This window comes from Salvelinus alpinus, chromosome 20, assembly GCF_045679555.1.
Source record: "Salvelinus alpinus chromosome 20, SLU_Salpinus.1, whole genome shotgun sequence".
NCBI lineage: Eukaryota > Metazoa > Chordata > Actinopteri > Salmoniformes > Salmonidae > Salvelinus > Salvelinus alpinus.
Window position 1 is genome coordinate 9,608,133 of NC_092105.1, and position 26,462 is coordinate 9,634,594.

The 26,462-nt window shown below is 42.4% G+C and overlaps 1 protein-coding gene across 1 annotated transcript; it reads left to right on the top strand.

The window, feature by feature from the left end:
* Nucleotides 1-1,501: 1,501 nt before the first annotated feature.
* Nucleotides 1,502-21,474, top strand: LOC139547283 (uncharacterized). Its single transcript, XM_071356340.1, has 13 exons — nucleotides 1,502-1,801; nucleotides 5,204-5,361; nucleotides 5,610-5,758; nucleotides 5,875-6,034; nucleotides 6,208-6,335; nucleotides 6,720-8,135; nucleotides 10,299-10,431; nucleotides 11,164-11,293; nucleotides 12,059-12,237; nucleotides 13,419-13,564; nucleotides 13,775-13,940; nucleotides 14,018-14,130; nucleotides 19,260-21,474. Exons 1-13 carry the CDS (start codon nucleotides 1,617-1,619, stop codon nucleotides 20,055-20,057), a joined length of 3,861 nt encoding a protein of 1,286 aa, XP_071212441.1. The 5' UTR covers nucleotides 1,502-1,616; the 3' UTR covers nucleotides 20,058-21,474.
* Nucleotides 21,475-26,462: the final 4,988 nt, after the last annotated feature.

Sequence of the window (26,462 nt, forward strand, 5' to 3'; positions counted from 1 at the left end):
ATTGTTTAGAAGGAACGCAAAGGCGAATTTAGTTATTGCACACGCGCACTTCACAGAGTAGGCGTTCCCTAACGTGAATATGCAGATATCTGCTAAACGGACGAATAGGATCTCATCTCAATATGACTTATTTGTTTCCATTGCAAACGACAGGCCGTGGTCTATCTTGGTTTAGTTATACACATTTTTGCCCATTGCCATTTGGGAGCGTTCGACCGGGTTACAATGTGATTTCACGGAAACGAGTGACGTTTGGAAAACACGTGACTGAAAGAAACGAATAAATTACTAGTATTCACTGCCCAGCCAGACTGTTTATGTGTTTACGTGTCTAATTTCTCTTCTTCTTTTACGCACAGGGGAAATATCACGTTCTTTGAAAGGGATTCATCAAGGAAGGTATGTCTTCAGGTAAAATTATTTATTAATGTCAGCATTTAGTTCGGATCAAGGAACAGTGTAGCGTAACGTTACCCCTTTACTAGCGAAGTCATTATTAGAAACACTAGACTTGGAAGACTACACAAATCTCTATCTTTTATATTATTCATTAAAAGTGTTTGTTGTGTTTAATAATTTCAAGAGTTGCAGACTGGTTGTAGACAACATATTTATATAAACACATAACAGTAGCCTAAAGTAAGCATAGATTGAGTCAAGTATTGTTCACCTGTCCCAACATTAGATCATACAACCTGGTCGTTATATCAATAGACTTCAAACAAACCTCACAGTACTGCTCTACCTTTTCTTTTGTGTGAGTGGGATAACTTCATATTCACTTCTGTATTCAATATCTTTTGTTTTTCAGAACATTGACCAACAATGGACCAGTCCTCTAGAGAATTGTTTAAAAGGTTTTAGGAATAAAAAGATATGAAACGTTTCCTTCTAACTATTTATTTGATGTTGCAGTGTTTTTATGGTAAGTTGTCCACTGCTATTATGGGTTTAAGAACAGGTTCCACGTAGCATTGTTTACTGCTGAGCAGTGTTGAGTTTCCCAAACTAGGGGTCAATTTGAAAACGAGGTCGCAAGAGAAAATTTAGGGTAGATTCTAGATGCGGTTGTAATTAACAGACCGGTGTCTGTTTTCTTCCTACAAATGTGGCTCTCTTTTTAACGTTTCAAGCTTAACAATATTATGATGCCGTTACTGAAAGATACGACTCAGGAACACTGTTTCCAGCTACTATGCCCACAAGCCATTAGAATAGCGTGGGCAAGACCAGGCACTAAATCAGACTGAGGGGGAAAGAACATTGTCAATGATGGTGTTATTTTCTACACAGAAGATCATACAACATTATTGCCTGATGGTCTTCTGAACTTCTCAATACCTTTCTGATGCATTTCAGTCACTTCAAACCATACTGTCTTTTAGATTGAAATACTGTCAGACTGATTTGTAATAAACTGTCATAGTCAAATTTAAGAAAGTAACCATTGGCCGTTGATTACATAACATGGTGGGGTTACTGGCAGCTAGGTAGAAGTTATTGATTTACTGTACCTTAGCTGGGATAAGATACTGAAGTCTCTAGTTGCTCTCACACATACACCCACAAACAGTCTGTGTCTGTGGGCAGTATAGTGGATTGTACTGACATACTGTATGCTATCTTCATTTATGAGTTTAATGATAATGTCCCTCTCTGTATCCCCTTTTGCCATCCTAGCACTGTGTACACTGCCTGCTCCAGTCAATGTTACCATCGATTCTCTCAACTTCCACCATGTTCTCCGCTGGATCCCTGGGCCAGGCACACCACCCGGGCCCATGTACAAGATCTTTCGCAGGTTGTCACCTACAATCACCCATCATCATGATTTTGCTTGTGTTTATCATATTGGATAATTCTACTACTGCATTGTGGTTAAGGTTTATGGACTTTAGACAAATGATGGGGATCTGATTCCCATGACACTTGATATGACTGGGTTGTAAACGTGTGTCAGACGTTAGGTGTAGTAATAATGATGATGCTATAATTACAGTTTTTAAATCATAACTTTCCAATGAGTGTTTTAGTGAAAAGCAATGTCTTCTGTCAGAGCATTTCGTTTTTTCACTTTGTGGAGATGAGCGCTGGTCTTAGAAATAAGCTTTTGAATTTTTCACCTTTGCGTGTGTATTGCAACATTTTAGTCTATTCAGAACAATTTGCCTATCTTACCAAGTGTGTTTGTGGATGGAACATTTGACTGCAGTGTGACGTGTTTTCTCAAGTATTGCTTTCACTTGAACATAGCTACAGCTCTGTGGTTGTAGTTTGCACCCTCATAGTGTCTCAACTCCAGAGACAGTACTCTGCTCTGCAGGTCTTACCACTGGAGAAAAAAAAGGCCTGTGAATCTTTTTTAATTACATTGTATTAGGATCCCCATTAGCTGACGCCAAAACATCCGCTAATCTTCCTGGTGTCCAACACAGAACTGACAAGACATTACGAACAATTTACATTAAGATATTATTAAGATTTAACCAGTAGACATTACAGACAATTAACACACCTGGTACTGGCAGCAAGTTATTGATTTACTGTTCCTTGTTTGGGATACAGTGGCAACCAATGTTCCCTCTAATTTTTATCGGCACTGAGTGAATTTCAGGTCTGTTGAGCGCAAACTTGAACATTCTGTGCAACTTCCAGAGTGCGTTTACTGTGAACAGTGCGTTTACGGGTTGTACCCGCTTTAAGTTAATTTTAACAGTAACCAAGTAGACTACTGTGGCTATTTGATCATAACGTAGGCCTACCAGAGTGGCCTACCATCAGAAACAATGGAGAAGATGCATCCCATAACATTTTAACATGGAAATGGCTGTTCTATCATTCAGCCTACAGTAGCAGACAATGTGTGGTGTTCAATGTAGACCTACATTCCATGAGACGTTTCTAAAAACATGCAGGGCTTGACATTAACCTGTTTGTCCACTTGTCCTTCAGACAAGAAGGTGACTGAAAATGTTGCGTTGTTTGATGCAAGAAACCACTTCATAAAATACATTATTATTCCCATACAATTATTACAGAGAATAAGACAAATTATGCAGCCCTCTGCCTATTGGCTACTTAGCTTATTCAAGCATATCTCAAAATACAACATTGCACCTTTAAGACAAAAAAAGCTCTTTACCTGACTCGCTTTTCAAAGAGGTCTAGAAATGTTGCGCACCCAGCTCACTCAGGTGCTTCGCTATATCACATTTGACATTGTCCGTAAGCTTGAGTTCATTTGCACACAAAAAATATCATACAATGATGGAAAGACCTGTGTGTTGCCCTTGTTAATGCAGACAGAAAAGAGCTCCAACTTCTTAATCACAGCCTCAATTTTGTCCGGCACATTGAATATAGTTGTGGAGAGTCCCTGTAATCCTAGATTCAGATCATTCAGGTGAGAAAGGCCAGTCATGTGAGAAACTCGCCATGCAAGCGGTCAGACAAGTGAAAATTATGGTCAGTATAGAACTGTAAGCTCGTCTCTCAATTTAAAAAAAACGTGTCAATACTTTTCCCCTTGATAACCAGCGCCCTTCTGTATGTTGTAAAAGCTTTACATGGTCGCTGCCCATATCATTGCATAATGCAGAAAATACACGAGAATTCAGGGGCCTTGCTTTAACAAAGTTAACCATTTTCACTGTAGTGTCAAAAACGTCTTTCAAGCTGTCAGGCATTCCCTTGGCAGCAAGAGCCTCTCGGTGGATGCTGCAGTGTACCCAAGTGGCGTCGGGAGCAACTGCTTGCACGCGCGTTACCACTCCACTGTCTCCCTGTCATGGCTTTTGCTCCATCAGTACAGATCCCAACACATCTTGACCACCAAAGTCCATTTGATGTCACAAATCTGTCCAGTACTTTAAAAATATAATCTCATGTTGTCCTGGTTTCCAGTGGTTTGCAGAAGAGGATGTCTTCCTTAATTGACCCCCCATAAGCGTAACGGACATATACCAGGAGCTGTGCCAGGCCCGCCACGTCTGTTGACTCATCCAGCTGTAACGCATAGAATTCACTGGCTTGTATGTGAAGCAGTAACTGTTTCAAAACAGCTCCTGCCATGTCACTGATGCGTTGTGAAACAGTGTTGTTTGATGAAGGCATTGTCTGTATAGTTTTTTTGGCCTTTTCCCCCAGCATTGTCCCAGCCCATATCTGCGGCAGCAGGAAGAATTAAGACCTCCACAATAGTATGGGGCGTGCCTGTCCTAGCCACTCGGTAGCTCACCTTAAAAGATGCTTCTAGCCCCTTCTTATTAATGGTATCTGTTGCTTTTATACAGGTCTTACTACTCCAAAGTCATCTTTATTCTTGCTCCAAAAACTCCCGTGGCTTATTTTTCAAATTGTCATGTTTCATTTCTAAATGTCTGCGCAAGAGTGAAGGTTTCCCGCGAGAGAGTAACGGTTAATGTGATTGGATGTTAATCATTTGACTAGGCTACCTGTATTTGACATTGTGTTGTTATTTCGCCGGATGGTTTATTTTATTTTTGGCAGTGAAACGAGGCTACTCAGGGGAGGGGGAAAAAACTCACCCAAATGTATAGCCCCCGTTGGAAAATCTAAATGTGCTGTTTGATTATAATATTTTTGGTATTTAAAAAAAAAAAATGTGAATCACATTTTTTATTTGGCGTACCCCCGACGGCATTGCGTGTACCCCAGTTTGGGAAAACCTGATATAGAAGATATCGCCGTAGTCTAAAGCCGGAATGAATGTAGACTGAATTATTTTGTTTTCTGCTATTTAACGAAAGACATTCCCTATTCCTAAAAACCTCTTAACTAACTCATCAATTAGCTTTTTGAAAGATAGCTTTTCGTCAATCCAGATACCCAGATATGTATAACCCTGGACATGATCAATGTGGGCATCATCCAATGTACATATGTATAAATCATCAGATACGTTTCCCAATATGGATAAATCACATTTCCAATCTTTTTGGAATATAATATATGCGTAGATAAATACTCTTAAGCCATTATGGAACAGGAAAGAATACTAAACCAGTAATGTTGCAACACACACCACTCTGAGAAAGAATATATCTTGTTGAGGTCTGAAGACCACATTGATTCAAAATTATAATAATTTGGATTCCAAATTAACTCACTGTATTTTGTCAATAAAGTAATTTAACTAGGTCTACTTTGTAATTTTATCCTATCCTATATTCTATCCTAACAGAGAAAACAACGTGACCCTACAGCTACAACATCAAACCAACATGACAAATCAGAAGCTGGATCTGTACCCCAAAGAAGAACACAGATTGTGTGTTCAGGCTTCCCACGACCTCTTAGAGTCGCCCTTGGCCGGGATCACCTTCACCCCCTTCACAGAGAGTACGTCAGCTGGTCATTCTGTCTTACTAATAGGCGGATGACTATACTTCTGCTAGGGATTTTAATCAAGTGTTTGTGTGAGGGCCATTATTTACATTAGCCAAGTTGACATCACATAACACAGTCTAGGCATGTATTTGTGTGTCAATGTGTCTGTTATAATATATTCTTGTTAAAAAAAATAAAAATAAAAAAGTAAAGTATTTAACTGTGAAATGATGCTACAGTACCATTTATATCTTCCACAGCTGTTATTGGTCCTCCAATATTGTCTTTGGATGGATGTGGCAATTGCCTGGTAATCAACATCACACTGCCTGAGATGAGAACCATTCAAAAAGTCTATGGGAGCACTGTATCCTTTCAGATCGACTGGAAGAGAGCAGGAGAGACTCAGGTGAAAACAACAATGCCTATCCTTTCCCTGTCTTCATTGTAGTGTCAAATTCTATTCAAATTATTTTTTTATTTTACAAATGATGACCATTTCATCTCAATCATATTCATTTTCAGTTCAAAGAGACCCGTACACGTCATTTAAGTTATATGCTGGAGAACTTGAAGGTGGGTGCAGAGTACTGTGTGAGGGTGCATACGAAGATCACCACCAACAAGAACACACAGCTTTCTGAGTGGAAGTGTGCTCACACCAGTATTGTGGAGCCTAACAGAGGTGAATATTGTCTATAGTTATGCTTCATCACTTTTACTATGCCAGATATTAGGTAATGTGTTACTATTTTACATATTGCATGGAACTCTTATGTTATCAGGATTATTCTGTTCATTCAGTGCACCTTGGACAGGGGTCTAACCATGACTTGTCCCCCCCCCGTCCCCCCCCAGTCCCTGCTGTTGTAGCCGGGGTGTCGGTTCTCCTCATTGTGAGTGGAGCAGGCCTGATGGTTCTAATGTTTGTCCTGTTCTACACTGGGTTCCTGTGCAAGTTAAAGACCCACCTGCCTAGATCACTGGTGAGAAATGGCTCTATCTTGTAGCTAACCACACCCTACACTCTCACTCATTTGTTTCAATTCAATGTAAAGGGCTTTAGTGGCATGGGAAACATATGTTTACATTGTCAAACCCATCTCTCTCAACTCTCTCACTGTTTGTCTGTGATATTATTTGTTTGGCTTTGCCATTGTTTCAATGTTGATCTGTTGGTCCAGGATGTGAATTTGTGGAGCTTAAGAAATACAAAGCAAAAGTAAATTCCTGCAAAAGGCAAATAACATTAACGTCAACTCTTTCATGCCCTGTAGTCCACATAAAGTTAAATCAGCTTCAGGCAGTGACATCACTGTGCCTTTCTCTGTGTCTAACACAGCCTCTCTCTTCTCCCTCTCCCCATGCAGACTGCCCTGGTTGAGGGCTACCTAGTCATCCCAGAGAGAACAGTTCCTGACCTGGTCTCTATATCCTCTGAGCCAGAAAAACAAGGAAAGGCCCTCACACCAAAAGCACACCACAACAGAGAGAACTCAAACCGAGCAGGGGAGGAAGAGGAGGAGGAGGAAGAGGAGGAGGAGGATGAAGAGGAGGAGGAGGGAAACGGTGCGGTCTACATGGACCGCGACGCGGGGCTCTCCTTTGATAGCAGCTCCAGCACCACACAGTCCCAGGATGCATCAGGGGCCAATGTTGCCCTTCTTAACGGAGCAGGGCTTTCTGGGGGGTTGAGTTTTGAGGCAGCTGCTGAGGAGGAAAAGGAAGCTCCTGTGGTTGTGGTGGTGCTTGAAGGTCAGGGTCAGAGAGAAGTCAAAGGTGAACTAGCGAAGATCATTTCCAGTCTAGACGGAGAACAACCCAGACCTCTGGGACTTGTAGGGTTGGGTGGAGAGGAGGAGAAAGAGATGACGGAGGTGGAGGAGGAAGAGAAAGAGATGAGGGGTGAGACCTCTGGTAATGTCAATCTGTTCTCTGTGACTCTGGGGGCTTTAAAGAGGGAGGAGGAGGAGCATGAGAATGAGACAGATGTTTTATTAGGCTGTTCCAAACAGGAGCAGAAGCCTCTACTTCCCATAGACTCCTTACAGAGGACATTAGGACTAGACAGCATGGGATCAGAGGGTGAAGAGGAGGAGGGGGGAAATGATTACTACATGGACTGCGCCCCCAAGCTCTCCTCAAAAAGCAGCGCCGGCACCATACAGTCCCAGGATGCATCAGGGGCCAATGTGGCCCTTAACACAGTAGGGCATTCTGGGGGGTTGAGTTTTGAGGCAGCTGCTGAGGAGGAAGAGGAAGCTCCTGTGGTGGTGCTTGTAGGTCAGGGTCAGAGCGAGGTCAAAGGTGAACTAGTGAAGGTAATTTCCAGCCAAGACAGAGATCAACCCAGACCTCTGGGACTTGTAGGGTTGGGTGGAGAGGAGGAGGAAGAGACGAAGGAGGAGAAAGAGAGGGAGGAGACCTCTATTAATGTCAATCTGTTCTCTGTGACTCTGGAGGCTTTAAAGAGGGAGGATGAGAATGAGACGGATGTTTTATTAGGCTGTTCCAAACAGGAGCAGAAGCCTCTACTTTCCATAGACTCCTTACAGAGGACATTAGGACTAGACAGCATGGGATCACAGGGTGAGATACAGGAAGATACAGGCCGAGTACTGACACCGCCACAGACAGACTGCACACACAAATACTCTGAATATTCAGATAGACGTGCTGTCAGCTGTACAAAGACATACTCTGACTGCCTGGTAACGCACACTGGCACTCTGCAGTCTCACAATGAGACAGAGGAGGAGGAAGACTTCTCAGGCTATATGGGACATTGAGGCGTGCGTGAAGTGTAGGTCTACAGTGTAAAATGTCTTAGCCGATAATTGCACAGATATTCCACTTGGTTGAATATGCCTTCTATCACGTGCATTCCTTCTCAAATATTGTCTTCTGTTGAGAAATGTGTATGTAAAACAGAGGTATTCACACTTTCCCAATCCTCACCCAAAAACTAATGACAGCCTTAACATGTCTCTAAGTGTTATCAGGATTCTGTTCATTCAGATACATTTGATTTTTTGAAATGATCTTTCTCAAAAACGTTTGTATATTGTCCCATACTATAGCATGTACTATTAATTTGTATTTTTTGTTTGTTATTTGGCGACATTAATGCAGTTCCACCCACCCCGACTTTGAATACCACTGATGTGTGTCAGTTTAATTTATTGTAATGTACGTGCAATTTCATGAAAGAAGAATTAGAGCTCAATAATCAAATCGTGACCCGGTTTTTGTGTGGAATGTGTGTCTTTTAGGTTATTGTTTCCAAAAGTTATTCTGTGGGAAATTCCTTGATACGTCGAGATTTATATGTCGTGTTAAAGTACACTGCTCTCTAAAAAAACGAATTGCTTAGTGTGAAACAATGTCCCCCAGGTAAAGCCAATCCGTTCGTATAAAGATCTGTGGCTGGTTGCTCAACATTGTCGTCATTTCCAGTAGCAGCGTTGTTATGCCGCGTTCAAAACAACTGGGAACTCGGGAAAAATACGAGGTCAAATTACGTCGTCGTTGATCTTCAGGTGGGAAAGTCTGATCTCTAGAAAGAATTGCCCGAGTTGCCCGATTTGGAATTCCGAGTTGGATGACCGTTAAATTATTTTCCCAGTCGTAACTCGTTTTTTAACGCATGTAAGTCGGATATTTCCGAGTTCCCAGTTGTTTTGAACGCGGCAAAAACCTTTGAATTTCTTCAAGCTGGCAGCAGTTGCGGAAAGCACCCCAATTGTGGCAGAGGACTGGCTCTTGTTTAACGTTCTGTTGCCAACCAGGCAGAAATGTGAACATCTCATATCGGTAGCTATGCTTTATTGTTATTGCATTATGCTTGTAGTTATCAAATGATATATACAGTTTGGCCTAGGCTTTGTTAGCGAGAAGCTAACGGAATCATGGCATTAGTGGAACCGACAGCGAACGTTAGCTAACTGTTGTTTTGCTAGCGGTTATCGTGGTTTTGCACGCTTGTTTTGGTAATGTTGATGTAACTAGTTGGCAGGGGTGTAAAAATACTTTTTAAGTACTACTTATTTGCTTTACTATTTATATTTTGGACAACTTTTACTTCACTACATTCCTAAAGAAAATTATGTACGTTTTACTCCATACATTTAACCTTAACACCCAAAAGTGCATGTTACATTTTGAATGCTTAGCAGGACAGGAAAATAGTCCAAATTCACGCACTTAATCAAGAGAACATCTCTGGTTCTCCCGCCTGCCTCTGATCTGGCGAACTCACTAAACACACATGCTTCGTTTGTAAATGATGTGCGAGTGTTGGAGTGTTCCCCTGACTATCCGTAAATAAAATAAAAACTACATTTATGCGGTCTGGTTTGCTTAATATATGCAATTTGAAAAGATTTCTACTTCTGATACGGAAGTATATTTAAAGTCAAATACATTTAGACTTTTACTCAAGTAGTATTTTACTGGGTGAATTTTACTTGAGTTATCTTCTATTGAGGTATCTTTACTTTTACTCAAGTATCCACCACTGCTAGTTGGCCACCCAGAACGAGAATTAGTGATATCAACTAGTTATGCCACATAGCTACACAAGTTTCCATTTACATTATCACAAAGCAGCAGATTTTTGTAAAAAAAAAAATATTTTAAAAAAATTATAAGGAAAAGAAACACATTCTGACACGACCCTGGTTGCAATAGCCTAATGTAGCTTACCAAATTAGTCCGTTTTTTTTCCCTTTTTTATCTTTCCAAAATTCCAGCACAATGTTGGTTTGAGTTGTGTGAAAACAAGTGCTCCTCAAATGATGAACCCCCAGACCCCTCGACAGCCCCTGAACACTGTTGAACAGTACATCTGCAACTCAATCATCCGATCCTTTGAACCAACTGAACAAACACCACACGCAAAGAGACCATGTCGCCTATCTGTCCTTTCAGCTAGAAGAGGATGGACATGAGAGCAGCTGCACAGTGGAGTCAAGGTGGAGGATGTACGAGTCAGCTTGATTGACATGACCACTGAGTGTTGTGGCAATGGTGTCATGACTCCAGTGATATGGATGGTCACCTTGTTACTACAGGCACATTCAGGTGAGACATTTTTGCATAGCTTGTCCCCCCCTCTGCATCTTGTACAATATATTTTCCTCAGTAACGTTACAGCTTCATAATTGCAGTCATCATTACTGTATTTATGAGGGGTAATACTTAAAGTAACAGTCCAGTGTGATTTCTTTAAAATAATGACCTATAATTAGTTACAATATGAGTGAAATGGCCTTTTTTTTGTTGTTGATGGAAAACAAATTAAATATGTTAAAAAGAAGCTTTCCTGTGTTTGAATGGTGTGTCTGTACCCCAACAACAAAATGGTGTGGGTGTAGGCCTATACTTTAAGTTACTTTTATTAATAAGGCCTGAGTGGGTGTGGTATATTTACCTGAGTGGGTGTGGTATATTTACCTGAGTGGGTGTGGTATATTTACCTGAGTGGGTGTGGTATATTTAAGCAATAAGGCCCAAAGGGGTGCGGTATATGGCCAATATACCACGGCTAAGGACTGTTCTTACACACGACACGAAGTGGAGAGCCTGGATACAACCCTTAGCCGTGGTATATTGGCCATATATCACAGACCCCCCCCCCATGATGCCTTACTGCTATTAAAAATGGATTACCAACGTAATTAGAGCAGTAAACAAGTGATTGTGTGTCATAGTATGCCGTGGTATACGGTCTGATATACCACGGGTTTTCAGCCAATCAGCATCCAGGACAAAAACGACACCCTAAATGTAATGTATCTTCCTCTTCTTTCTCAGTTATGTGTGATCTGCCTGCTCCAGTCAATATGACTCTCTCCTCCAGACATTTTGTCCACCAGCTGAGGTGGGATCCAGGCCCTGGGTCCCCCAGGGGCGTGTACTACCGCGTAATTGTTGCCTCGGACAGGTATATGTGTGTATGATGTAGTTGTGTCATTCTGTATGAGTATCTCTCTCTCTTTCATCCTCTCAGTTGAATAGGCCAAAACTGCCTTCCCTTGATGTGTTTGCTCTTTGAATGATTCAGTACTGTAATCACAACATATTGTTAGATTCTGGGTTAAACTTGGAACATTGTTATATTCAGAAGTATCTTATTTAAAGAGTGATAGCGACTGGTTTTTACATCAGAAGTGAATGGTTATCTGTAGGAGCCAGATGGCTTTGGAATGTGTTGGGTGGACAGGAGGAAGTCACAGGATTGCTATAGGGGATACGGGTGGTGATCTGAGGATTAGGCAAATGAAGGGTTGAGGTCAGATCCCCTTAAGGGAGAAATTATGGTTTATTACCTTTCTGTCAAACCATAATAGATGTAAGGATTGGCGAGAAGGAGTGCATCTAAATTGGAGTATATATACTTGTGTTGGTGGAAACATGTTTTGTCTAATGCAGTTGTATTGACCCTCTGGGAAGAATAAACTTGGTTCAGCTTTCATTTTGTCCGTTGAGTTTTTTAGTCTTGAGAATTAGAACCGAACAATATCATACACCTGGATGAAGATAGACTTGTCAGAACATGACTTGGGAGTGTCTTCTTGTATTTTAGCTCAATGATACACACACCATACTAACTACTGTGTAACGTTAGGCCAACTAGCAAACAAGTTAGTCTTGAACTTCTCTCTCTGTCTATCATTACCGCTCTCTTTTTTCCCCTCGTTTAAATTAGGGGTGTCCTGTCTTGGGAGGTGGTGGCTGGTTGTGAGCACGTGGAGTTCCCTCTGGTGTGTAACCTGACTAAAGCATTCTCAAGCCACAGTCTCACCTACTACAACCGTGTGTACGCTGTGTCTGGGAACCAAGTCTCACCCCCGGCCAACCAAAGCGGCTTTAAACCCATCACTGACAGTGAGTGTCAAATCAAATCAAATTTTATTAGTCACATACACATGGTTAGCAGATGTTAATGCGAGTGTAGCGAAATGCTTGTGCTTCTAGTTCCGACAATGCAGTAATAACCAACAAGTAATCTAACCTAACAATTCCACAACTACTACCCTATACACACACAAGTGTAAAGGGATAAAGAATATGTACATAAAGATATATGAATGAGTGGTGGTACAGAACGGCATAGGCAAGATGCAGTAGATGGTATAGAGTACGGTATATACATATGAGATGAGTACTGTAGGGTATGTAAACATAAAGTGGCATAGTTTAAAGTGGCTAGTGGTACATGTATTACATAAAGATGGCAAGATGCAGTAGATGATATAGAGTACAGTATATACATATGAGATGGGTAATGTAGGGTATGTAAACATTATATTAAGTGGCATTGTTTAAAGTGGCTAGTGGTACATTTTTACATAATTTCCATCAATTCCCATTTTTAAAGTGGCTGGAGTTGAGTCAGTATGTTGGCAGCGGCCGCTAAATGTTAGTGGTGGCTGTTTAACAGTCTGATGGCCTTGAGATAGAAGCTGTTTTTCAGTCTCTCGGTCCCTGCTTTGATGCACCTGTACTGACCTCGCCTTCTGGATGATAGCGGGGTGAACAGGCAGTGGCTTGGGTGGTTGTTGTCCTTGATGATCTTTATGGCCTTCCTGTGACATCGGGTGGTGTAGGTGTCCTGGAGGGCAGGTAGTTTGCCCCCGGTGGTGCGTTCTGCAGACCTCACTACCCTCTGGAGAGCCTTACGGTTGTGGGCGGAGCAGTTGCCGTACCAGGCGGTGATACAGCCCGACAGGATGCTCTCGATTGTGCATCTGTAGAAGTTTGTGAGTGCTTTTGGTGACAAGCCGAGTGTCAGCGTTTCTCCTCAGTCACGCCAAAGGAGAGCAGGCCAGTGCTTATCTGGGTTGTGGGGGGAAGGAGGGTACCAGGGAATGGAATTTGTAAGGTTAATGTTAAAATACTTTGGAGTTGTGTTCAGGAGCACTAGCAGAGCTTGTCAAATACAACCACAAGTAGGCTGACACGTTCTTCATTTTAAAAACATGTTCTCCCCTGTTGGAGAGACTTTAAAAACAGCTCGGTTGAACAGCAGCCACTAAGTGCTGTTTGTCCCTCTGTGTGTCCTGTAGCCCTCCTGGATTCGCCCGTGGTGAGTGTTAAGGCCTGTGGCAGCAATCTGTGTGTGGACCTGAGGCCTCCTGTGGACGGCCTGTGGGATGTCTACAACAGGTTCCACTACAGTTTAAGCATCAGCAGCAGCAGACATGGAGCTACGGTGAGGACAGGTAGAGCCAAAAATGCCTACGGGTTGGAGCTATATGGGTCAATTTGAAATTGAGTGACAGATTCACACACAGTATAACATCATCACTGCATCATCAGAGACGCTTTACTATTGCATGGCATGTTCTCGTTTCAGTGCTGAATAACTCTGTGTATTCAAGCCATGATGCATTGGTTTGATTGGTTTCTGTTGTGTGTCCAGTACTCTGAGAAGATAGCTTCTCTGAAAGAAAAGATTCTAGAGAACCTGGCTCCAGGCAGAGAGTACTGTGTCTCCGTCAGAATAATAGATAGCGGGGAGAGACGCAACAAGAACTCTTCCTACAGCCAACCACACTGTGCCGTAACTGCTGCCAAGTACATCGCAGGTACAGTGTGTGTGTGTGTGTGTGTGTGTGTGTACATATGTGGTCTTTGTGTTCTGACTGCCTATCTCTCTCCACAGACACAGAGATCTCAGTGGTTTTGTGTTTGCTCGTGTTGTCTGGGCTGTTTACTACTACCCTATTGTTCCGCACTGGATTCATCTGTCTGAGACAACACCTTCCAGAAGTACTGGTAAGCTATAGACTGATACAGATAGATCTATTCTAGCCCTGGTTTCAATCAACTAGCCTCCAGAGTGGCGCAGCGGTCTAAGGCACTACATCACAGTGCTAGAGGCGTCACTACAGACCCGGGTTCGATCCCAGGCTGTGACGCAGCCAGCCGAGACCAGAAGACCCATGAGGCACTGACTGAGGAGTGTTGGGTTTCTCGTAGGATAAAGTCACGTCACAAATCTTAGCTCATGCTAAAATGTCAACAGGAGACTCAGACAGTGGAGACTGACAGCCCTGCACAATTCTTTTTTTAAATCTTCAACATAGAAATGCTACTAAAAATAACCCATGATTCACCAAACTATATTTTGAAAGGGGAAGCAAAGTACTTTAAGCACATGTTTTACTTTTAGTCCACTAACCGAAAATAATTGTATGGATCTTTTTCAATTAATAATGTAAAATTAACAACTGTACAGAAAGATTCATGTGTAGGATAAATTACAGAGGAGGAATTTCTTGACGCAATTAAAGCCTTTATGTCCGGGAAAACTCCAGGGTTGGATTGGCATACCAGTGGAAGTACACTAAACTTTTGATGTATTCAGAAGACCATGATTAGCATGTTTTAACCACTTCTATAGAAATGGTAGATTACCAGATACTCAACAAGAAGGTCTGATTTCATTATTACTGAAACAGGACCCAAGTGGTAAATATAAAGATCTGGTCCATTTAAAAATGTGGAGGCCCCCTTTACATGTCAGTGTTCTAGCAAAATGTATAGCGTATAGAATTAAAAAGGTATTGTTGGATATTATCCTAATCAGACAGGTTTTTTACATGGACGATACAATGGAGATAATATAAGACAAGTACTGGAAACAATAGAACACTATAAAAAAAATCTGGAAAACCAGGCCTGGTATTCATAGCTGAGTTGGAAAAGGATTTTGATAAAGTACGACTGGAATTTATATATAAATGCCTGAAATATAAACATTTTGGAGAATCTCTTAGAAAATGGGTTAAAGTTATGTATAGTAAACCTAGGTGTAAAATAGTAAATAATGGCTACTTCTCAGAAAGTATTAAACTGTCAAGAGGAGTAAAACAAGGTTGCCCACTATTGGCATATCTATTTATTATGGCCATAGCAATGTTAGCTATTAATATCAGATCCAACAATAATATCAAAGGGTTAGAAATCCAAGGCTTAAAAACAAAGGTGTCATTGTACGCTGATGATTCATGTTTTCTTTTAAGACCACAATTAGAATCTCTCCACGGCCTCATAGAGAATCTAGATACTTTTTCTAATCTCTCTGGATACAACCAAATTATGATTAATGTACTATATTACATATAGAATCACAAAAAAATAAAACTTTTACATTACCGTGTAGTTTACCAATGAAATGGTCTGACGGTGATGTAGACATATTTGGTACACATATCCCGAAAGAGAGAAATTATCTTACTACAATACATTTTAATAGAAAGTTAGCAAAAATAGACGATTTTGCTACCTTGGAAAGGAAAATAACTGTCTCTGTGGAAAAATCACCTTGATTAACTCTTCAGTCATGTCCCAGTTGCCCTATTTGCTTATGGCCTTGCCTACATAGCGACCAGTTTTTAAAAAATTATATGAGCAAAAAATATTCAATTTTATTTGGAATGGCAAGCCAGACAAAATTAAGCAGGATTATTTATATAATGAAGATGAATTCGGAGGGCAGGAATTATTAAATATTAAAGCATTAGACCTTTCACTAAAGGCTTCAGTCATACAAGCGTTATACTTAAATCCGGACAGGTTCTCTAGCAAATTAGTAAGAATGTCTCACCCCATGTTCAAGAATGGCCTTTTTACTTTTAATTCAGATTACAAACTCACTTTCGGATATTTGAAAATGAAATAATCTCGATAGTAAAGTTATTTTTAAAACAAGCCATAGAAAGTTGGTTGCAATTTCAGTTTAATCCACCAGAAAAGACAGAACATATAATTCAGCAGATATTGTGGTTAAATTCAAATATAGATTTTTTTTTTTAAATAAAAAAACATTACCAAAAAAAGTATCATCTTTATAAATTATATCATAAATATGACTGGTGGAGTTATGTCACACATGCAGTTTACAGAAATATATGGAAATGTCAGCTCTACCCAAATTTACAATCAACTAATTGCAGCAAAATAACGGCGGATTCAAAACTTTGAATTTTTCTATTTAAATTATTATACATCATTTGATACATTTTATTTGGTCCATATGTAGATTGTTTTTGGTCGCAGGTCCAGGAATGGTTGGAGAAGTGAAACATTTACCTGGAGCGAACTCAGCACTTAGCTCTACTGGGTGATTTGAAAAGTCAGTCAGTCGATCAATAATATAATCATACTTTTAGCTAAAATTAATTTACAATCTGTAGAAACTATGAGAATAGAAAGGTTCAGTACTTTTGTGAAACATCACAGCACAGCTGAAAAATATATGGCAAAAAGAAATACAAAAGTTATGGTGTTAAGAGATTTTCTGAGAGGGGTTGATGGGATCAGAAACAACAATGTAAAATATACTGTGTCCGTGTATAGAAATTCAGAACTTTTGTGAAAGATAACAGCACAGTTGAAAAATATGGCAAAATAGAAATAAAACTGGATGGACTTCAGAGATAGATGGGTTCATGGTAGCTGAAGGATGGGATTTTTTTTTTAAACACAAGATAACTATTGTAAAATATGTTGTGTCAAGTAAAATGTAGAAGCCGAAGTGTTGTTGTCCATTGGTTTACTCCAATTAGAGGAGGAGTGGTAAAGTTAGGGGGAAATAATAAAGGTAAATATATTTTAAATATATATACAGTACCAGTCCAAAGTTAGGACACACCTACTCATTCAAGGGTTTTTCTTTATTTTTACTATTTTCTACATTGCAGAATAGTAGTGAAGACATCAAAACTAGTAAATAACACATGTATTCATGTAGTAACCCAAAAAAGTTTTACACAAATCCAAATATATTGGAGATTCGTCAAAGTAGCCACCCTTTGCCTTGATGACAGCTTTGCACACTCTTGGCATTCTCTCAACCAGCTTCATGAGGTAGTTACCTGGAATGTATTTCAATTAACAGGTGTGCCTTGTTAAGTTCATTTTAGGAATTTCTTTCCTTATAAATGCGGTTTGACCCAATCAGTTGTGTAGTGACAAGATAGGGGTGGTATACTGAAGATTGCCCTATTTGGTATAAGGATGAATATGTATGAACTTTCCAATTTGTAAGTCGCTCTGGATAAGAGCGTCTGCTAAATGACTTAAATGTAAATGTAATAAGGCCAAGTTCATATTATGGCAAGAACAGCTCAAATAAGTAAAGAGAAACGACAGTCCATCATTACTTTAAGACAATCCGGAGAATTTCAAGAACTTTGAACGTTTTTAAAGTGCAGTCGCAAAAACCATCAAGCACTATGAAACTGGCTCTCATGAGGACCGCCACGGGAAAGGAATAACCAGTTACCTGTGCTGCAGAGGATAAGTTCATTAGAGTTACCAGCCTCAGAAATTGCAGCCCAAATAAATGCTTTACAGAGTTCAAGTAACAAACACATCTCAACATCAACTGTTCAGAGGAGACTGCGTGAATCAGGCCTTAATGGTCGAATTGCTGCAAAGAAACCACTACTAAAGGACACCAATAATAAGAGACTTGCTTGGGCCAAGAAACACGAGCAATGGACATTAGCCTGGTGGAAATCTGTCCATTAGTCTGAGTCCTGATTTTTGGTTCCAACCGCCTATTCTTTTTGAGACACAGAGTAGGTGAACGGATGAACCCCACATGTGTGGTTCCCACCGTGAAGCATGGAGGAGGAGGTGTAATGCTGTGGGGGTGCTTTGCTGGTGACACTGATTTATTTGGAATTCAAGGGACACTTAACCAGCATGGCTACCACATCATTCTGCAGCGATACGCCATCCGATCTGGCTTTCCCTTAGTGGGACTATCATTTGTTTTTCAGCAGGACAATGACCCAAAACATACCTCCAGGTTGTGTAAGGGCTATTTTACCAATAAGGAGAGTGATGGAGTGCTGGATCAGATGACCTGGCCTCCACAATCACCAGACCTCAACCCAGTTGAGATGGTTTGGGATGAGTTGGATCGCAGAGTGAAGGAAAAACAGCCAACAAGTGCCCAGCATATGTGAGAATTCCTTCAAGACTGTTGGAAAATCATTCCAGGTGAAGCTGGTTGAGAGAATGCCAAGAGTGTGCAAAGGGTGGCTACTTTGAAGAATCTAAAATATATTTTGATTTGTTTAACACTTTTTTTTGGTTACTACATGATTCCTTTAGTGTTATTTCATAGTGTTGATGTCTTCATTATTATTCTACATTGTAGAAAATAGTCAAAATAAAGAAAAACCCTTGAATGAGTAGGCGTCCAAACTTTTGACTGGTGCTGTATATGGTTACAAAAGAAATATATAGGGGGATTGGAAGTGATGCAGACAATTACATTGACGGAAGCTACAATCTGTCTGCACTGTTAAAGCTGATCTACACCCTAACAAAAATAAAGACAGCCCTGCACAATGCCGGAAAGAGCTGCAGGTCACACACACACACACACACACCCCCACTGTGATACATGTGATTGTGCTGTGGTCACAAAGACTGAAACGGCTCCGTGTTTACCAGACAGCTGCAGCCCCAGGCTCCTGCAACCAACATGGTTCAAACTAAAACCCTTCTTTCTCTCTCATAGTCTCTTTATCGAATACTTTGTATACGGTGCATTCGGAAAGTGCACTAAGTGCATTCAGACCCCTTGACTTTTTCCACATTTTGTTACGTTACAGTATTCTAAAGTTTATTAAATAAAACATTTCCCTCAGCAATCTACACACAATACCCCATAATGACAAAGCAAAAACAAGTTATTAAACATTTTTGCAAATGTATATAATAAAAAATTTAAAAAACAAAACAGTCTGTTGATTTAAGACTGTTTTGTTTTTATCAACGTATTTCATTTTTAAAACATTTCGGTAGCCATGGTCTTATTCTGTGAAATGTGTCTGACTACCCACCTCCTAACCTCACAGATGAACTCTATCTCTTCTCTGCAGAGCTCAATACAACACCGCGAGGAGAACCTATATCCAGTGCCCTGTGATGAGGAACCATTTCCCTCAGTGCATCTAGTGCCACCATCGCCCCCTTCAGGAAGCACTGGGAAGGACAGCGAGAGTGAGGAAGAAAGTGAGGCAGAGACAGAGCGAAGCAGTGGGGGAGGACAAGGATACAAGACACGCGGGATCACTGCTCGTCTGACCTCTCATAACCCCCTCTCTTCCTCTAGAACAGAGATGTTCCTACACCCCTATCTAAGCACCCTCTCTCCGGCATATCCCACTGCCACATCCACAGACACTCAGACCACCGCTGAGACACAGCCCAACCGCCCTCACGTTCCTCTCTTCATAACCAGCGACCAACAGCCTGAATCTCTGCTCAGACCTGACGGCCTCTCAATGTCCCTATCAAACAACCATCCACTGCCTAGACCCTTACAAACCAGTCAGCTTACAGAGCCAGCTCAATGTGCCTCACGGGGACAGGACTTGAGCTTGAGTCTCTCCTCAGAGAGAGACACAGGGAATGCAGAGGGATTACATCCGGAGGAGGAGGAGGAGGAGGAGGAGAGCTGCCTGGATGTCAACCTGCTGTCTGTAACCCTAGGTAGTAGACATGAGGAGACGAAGAGGCAGAGAGAGATGGTGGAACCCCCTGAGCCCACCATTCCCTTCCTGCCCTCTGACACCAAGTTTTGGGCCACAGAGCCTGCCATAACACAGACGTACACTGCTACGTCTGAGGAAGAGGATGAGGAAGATGAGGAGTATTCTGGTTACATGAGGCGATGAGAGAAGTAATTTCTTGCACAATTAACCAACTATCCATTCCATTTTTTTTGCCCGGAGGATTTTTTATTTGTTGATGAAACCCCATATGACTAGTGGACATTGTGTACGCTTCTGGCATAAATATCACATTCTTCCCAAGGTAGCCTGAAGTGGCTTCCTTGTCCTTCTTCCTTTATTTTTGTTATTAACCTTTATTTAACTAGGCAAGTCAGTTAAGAACAAATTCTTATTTATAATGACCGTCTACCGGGGAACAGTGGGTTAACTGCCTTGTTCAGGGGCAGAACGACAGATTTTTACCTTGTCAGCTCGGGGATTCGATCCAGCAACCTTTCGGTTACTAGTCCAACGCTCTAACCACTAGGCTACCTGCCGCCCCTTTATCTGCATTAGGTGAAAATAACTGTTTATCTCTCCACTATATTGCTTTGACTTTTCTTGTATTTTCAGACCAGTTCAAATTTAAAAGAGAAGAGCCAATGTATTTGCCTGACTGCCCAGACTCCTTGCTCCGGCCATATGCTACGCTACGCCCACGGACGTTCGTTTGTTCTCCGCAATGAGTCTGGAGCCGAGTACCTCCCCGATGATTTCTAGAATGTAAACACACTCTAACCGTTCTGATTGGTCCCAGAAACTGATGGATTGGACCAGAGCCAGAACACACGTGGATAAAGCTGCATTTAGAAAATGTGTCATTGGCTTTGATACTCTGATTGGTTAGAGATGATCCAATCGTTGATGACTTTGTTTTGTACAACACCCCTCCTTTTGATGTCACCACCAATGACTTAATTGATGTCAGTTTCAGACTGAAGTATGTAGCGAACGACAGAACAGCGGAAGTATTTAGTTTGAGTCCTCGGCCAACCAATAGTATTGAATATGGACTATACTAAATTATTGCAGTTTTTAAAGTATTTAGAATGATGTTTTTTTACATCATTAAATTGTTAAAGTACATAATACCTCAGCGGGGTTCTTTGTGAGAGCCATTATCAAAAGTTACATTAGGTTTACAAGTACTTTGGAGTTATGTTATCGATGTTCACAGACGGCATTAGTACTACTGGCTAATACTAACGGGTAAACGTCAAGGGCATCACTGAACAAGCTATACAATACAGTATTCTGTACTTATTCACAAGTTTAAGGTCAACATACATTTTAGTGTTTATGCGATCATCGTAGTGGTACTTTACTTGCTTTTTGCTATACTGTAAGAAACATTTACTCTAACTGTTACATATTCAGGAAAAAGTAATCATTTTGAAGTGTGTATTATACAAATTTTGCAATCGACGTTTATCGGTAAAATATATGTAATATTTGTCAACGCCAATTTTTTTTCTGGATCTTAGACTTTTTTTATGCTTATTAATTTTGTATGTAATAAAATATTTTTCTACCATCTTAACATTTGTTTTATCGTTTGTTATAAACACAGTTAAGAAACTATTCAGGTCAACAGTAGTTTCATGTTCCTGACAGATATGTACACTGTATCCTTCAAACCACAGAAACACAACTAATACAGCATGCACTTAAAATATTACATCAAAATGGACAGCAAATAAATACACTGAGTGTACAAAACATTAGGAACACCTTCCTAATATAGAGTTGCACCCCTCAGAACAGCTTCAATTTGTCGGTGCATGGACTCCACAAAGTGTCTAAGGCGTTCCACAGGGATGCTGGCCCATGTTGACTCCAATTCTTCCCGCAGCTGTGTCAAGTTGGCTGGATGTCCTTTGGGTGGTGGGCCATTCTTGATACACACAGGAAACTGTTGAGCGTGGAAAAACCCGGCAGCGTTGCAGTTCTTGACACACTCAAACCTGGCACCTACTAACATACCTCATTCAAAGGCATTCAAAGGCACCATTCACCCTCTGAATGGCACACACACAATTTGTCTCGAGGCTTAAAAATCCTTCATTAACATATCTCCTCCCCTTCGTCTACACTGATTGAAGTGGATTTAACAAGTGACATCAATAAGGGACCATAGCTTTAATCTGGATTCACCTGGTCAGTGTATGTCATGGAAAGAGCAGCTTCCGTTATCTACAGTATCTTATCTTCATTCTTTGTATTCTCTGAAACATCATTTTCATTACATGTTTGATTTGTGTATTATCTCTGGTACTAATATTTTGTTCTACTGTAATATCTCTCTCTGGCGTTCCTGTTTAATACCCGTCTCTCTGGCGTTCCTGTTTAATACCCGTCTCTCTGCCTTTCCTGTTTAATACCTGTCTCTCTGGCGTTCCTGTTTAATACCTGTCTCTCTGGCGTTCCTGTTTAATACCTGTCTCTCTGGCGTTCCTGTTTAATACCCGTCTCTCTGCCTTTCCTGTTTAATACCTGTCTCTCTGGCGTTCCTGTTTAATACCTGTCTCTCTGCCTTTCCTGTTTAATACCTGTCTCTCTGGCGTTCCTGTTTAATACCCGTCTCTCTGCCTTTCCTGTTTAATACCTGTCTCTCTGGCGTTCCTGTTTAATACCTGTCTCTCTGGCGTTCCTGTTTAATACCTGTCTCTCTGGCGTTCCTGTTTAATACCCGTCTCTCTGCCTTTCCTGTTTAATACCTGTCTCTCTGCCTTTCCTGTTTAATACCTGTCTCTGGCTGTCCTGTTTAATACCTGTCTCGCTGGATGTCCTGTTTAATACCTGTCTCTGGCTTTCCTGTTTAATACCTGTCTCTCTGGCTTTCCTGTTTAATACCTGTCTCTCTGGCTGTCCTGTTTAATACCTGTCTCTGGCTGTCCTGTTTAATACCTGTCTCGCTGGCTGTCCTGTTTAATACCTGTCTCTGGCTTTCCTGTTTAATACCTGTCTCTCTGGCTGTCCTGTTTAATACCTGTCTCTGGCTGTCCTGTTTAATACCTGTCTCGCTGGCTGCTGTCCTGTTTAATACCCGTCTCTCTGGCTGTCCTGTTTAATACCTGTCTCTCTGCCTTTCCTGTTTAATACCTGTCTCTCTGGCTGTCCTGTTTAATACCTGTCTCTCTGGCTGTCCTGTTTAATACCTGTCTCTTGCTTTCCTGTTTAATACCTGTCTCTCTGGCTTTCCTGTTTAATACCTGTCTCTCTGGCTGTCCTGTTTAATACCTGTCTCGCTGGCTGTCCTGTTTAATACCTGTCTCTGGCTTTCCTGTTTAATACCTGTCTCTCTGGCTTTCCTGTTTAATACCTGTCTCTCTGGCTTTCCTGTTTAATACCTGTCTCTCTGGCTTTCCTGTTTAATACCTGTCTCTCTGGCTGTCCTGTTTAATACCTGTCTCTGGCTGTCCTGTTTAATACCTGTCTCTCTGCCTTTCCTGTTTAATACCTGTCTCTCTGGCTGTCCTGTTTAATACCTGTCTGTTTAATACCTGTCTCTCTGGCTTTCCTGTTTAATACCTGTCTCTCTGGCGTTCCTGTTTAATACCCGTCTCTCTGGCTGTCCTGTTTAATACCTGTCTCTCTGGCTGTCCTGTTTAATACCTGTCTCTCTGGCTGTCCTGTTTAATGCCTGTCTCTCTGGCTGTCCTGTTTAATACCCGTCTCTCTGGCTGCTGTCCTGTTTAATCCCTGTCTCTCTGGCTGTCCTGTTTAATACCCGTCTCTCTGGTTGTCCTGTTTAATACCCGTCTCTCTGGCTGGTGTCCTGTTTAATACCCGTCTCTCTGGCTGGTGTCCTGTTTAATACCCGTCTCTCTGGCTGGTGTCCTGTTTAATACCCGTCTCTCTGGCTGGTGTCCTATTTAATACCCGTCTCTCTGGCTGTCCTGTTTAATACCCGTCTCTCTGGCTGGTGTCCTGTTTAATACCCGTCTCTCTGGCTGGTGTCCTGTTTAATACCCGTCTCTCTGGCTGGTGTCCTGTTTAATACCCGTCTCTCTGGCTGCTGTCCTGTTTAATACCCGTCTCTCTGGCTGGTGTCCTGTTTAATACCCGTCTCTCTGGCTGCTGTCCTGTTTAATACCCGTCTCTCTGGCTGCTGTCCTGTTTAATACCCGTCTCTCTGGCTGCTGTCCTGTTTAATACCCGTCTCTCTGGCTGCTGTCCTGTTTAATACCCGTCTCTCTGGCTGCTGTCCTGTTTAATACCTGTCTCTCTGGCTGCTGTCCTGTTTAATACCCGTCTCTCTGGCTGGTGTCCTGTTTAATACCCGTCTCTCTGGCTGGTGTCCTGTTTAATACCCGTCTCTCTGGCTGCTGTCCTGTTTAATACCCGTCTCTCTGGCTGCTGTCCTGTTTAATACCCGTCTCTCTGGCTGGTGTCCTGTTTAATACCCGTCTCTCTGGCTGCTGTCCTGTTTAATACCCGTCTCTCTGGCTGCTGTCCTGTTTAATACCCGTCTCTCTGGCTGGTGTCCTGTTTAATACCCGTCTCTCTGGCTGGTGTCCTGTTCTGTGTGACTATCATTTTATATTTTTTTGTCTGCATCTCCCACTCTCTATATATATGTTCCAGTGGTGTGCCTGCTCCCAGCCATTAGTAACGTGTCCATTGTCTCCTTCAACCTTGAGCACACTCTGACCTGGCTGCCCGGTTCAGGGAGTCCTGCCAACACCCACTTCACAGTTCAGAGCCTCAGGTACGCTCTTACACTTCAGTCCCATGCTTTCATTTTATCTATCCTTCTAGTGTAGCTGCTGAGTAAGTGCTTTCATTTTATCTATCCTTCTAGTGTAGCTGCTGAGTAAGTGCTTTCATTTCAGCTGGTTACGTGGTAAAGGAAAAATACTGAATCACTGCAGTCTAGGACAGGCACACCCCTGGTAGAAATAGAGAGGGGGGGGGGGGAGTGATTTAATCCATGTTAGGGCTGTAACGTGGGGAAGGGGGTCTGAATACTTTCTGAGTGCACTGTATCTACTTCATTTTGGAGGTTGTTGTTGTTTTACAGTGTAGAGATACGTCAAAGGATACATGTACCTAGAAAAGAAAGCAAGTTCTGAGAATGTGGTCAAACCCACTCGCATTCTCTTTGAATAGAACCTGACAATAACACCAGGACTGAGGATGACAAAGCAGACCAGTATCTTGTCTAAAATAATAATTGAATCCGGCACATTTTTCCTCTCTGAGGGGTTGTTTACCTCGTACTGCAGATGTAGATTCGTGTGGTTTTGGCCTCTACTTCCTGTCACCAGAACACGCTCTGTGTTCAAGGAAACTCACCTCTCGTTCTAAGAATTACACCAACACAGGTCCAAGGGGAGGGGGCTCATCTCTAACCCACAGGTCCAAGGGGAGGGGGCTCATCTCTAACCCACAGGTCCAAGGGGAGGGGGCTCATCTCCCATCTCTAACCCACAGGTCCAAGGGGAGGGGGCTCATCTCTAACCCACAGGTCCAAGGGGAGGGGGCTCATCTCTAACCCACAGGTCCAAGGGGAGGGGGCTCATCTCTAACCCACAGGTCCAAGGGGAGGGGGCTCATTTCTAACCCACAGGTTCAGCGGGAGGGGGCTCATCTCCCATCTCTAACCCACAGGTTCAGCGGGAGGGGGCTCATCTCTAACCCACAGGTCCAAGGGGAGGGGGCTCATCTCCCATCTCTAACCCACAGGTTCAGCGGGAGGTGGCTCATCTCTAACCCACAGGTCCAAGGGGAGGGGGCTCATCTCTAACCCACAGGTCCAAGGGGAGGGGCTCATCTCCCATCTCTAACCCACAGGTCCAAGGGGAGGGGGCTCATCTCTAACCCACAGGTCCAAGGGGAGGGGGCTCATCTCCCATCTCTAACCCACAGGTCCAAGGGGAGGGGGCTCATCTCTAACCCACAGGTCCAAGGGGAGGGGGCTCATTTCTAACCCACAGGTCCAAGGGGAGGGGGCTCATCTCCCATCTCTAACCCACAGGTCCAAGGGGAGGGGGCTCATCTCTAACCCACAGGTCCAAGGGGAGGGGGCTCATCTCTAACCCACAGGTCCAAGGGGAGGGGGCTCATCTCCCATCTCTAACCCACAGGTCCAAGGGGAGGGGGCTCATCTCTAACCCACAGGTCCAAGGGGAGGGGGCTCATCTCTAACCCACAGGTCCAAGGGGAGGGGGCTCATTTCTAATCCACAGGTACAAGGGGAGGGGGCTCATCTCTAACCCACAGGTTCAGCGGGAGGGGGCTCATCTCTAACCCACAGGTCCAAGGGGAGGGGGCTCATTTCTAACCCACAGGTACAAGGGGAGGGGGCTCATTTCTAACCCACAGGTACAAGGGGAGGGGGCTCATCTCCCATCTCTAACCCACAGGTACAAGGGGAGGGGGCTCATCTCTAACCCACAGGTTCAGCGGGAGGGGGCTCATCGCTAACCCACAGGTCCAAGGGGAGGGGGCTCATCTCTAACCCACAGGTCCAAGGGGAGGGGGCTCATTTCTAACCCACAGGTCCAAGGGGAGGGGGCTCATCTC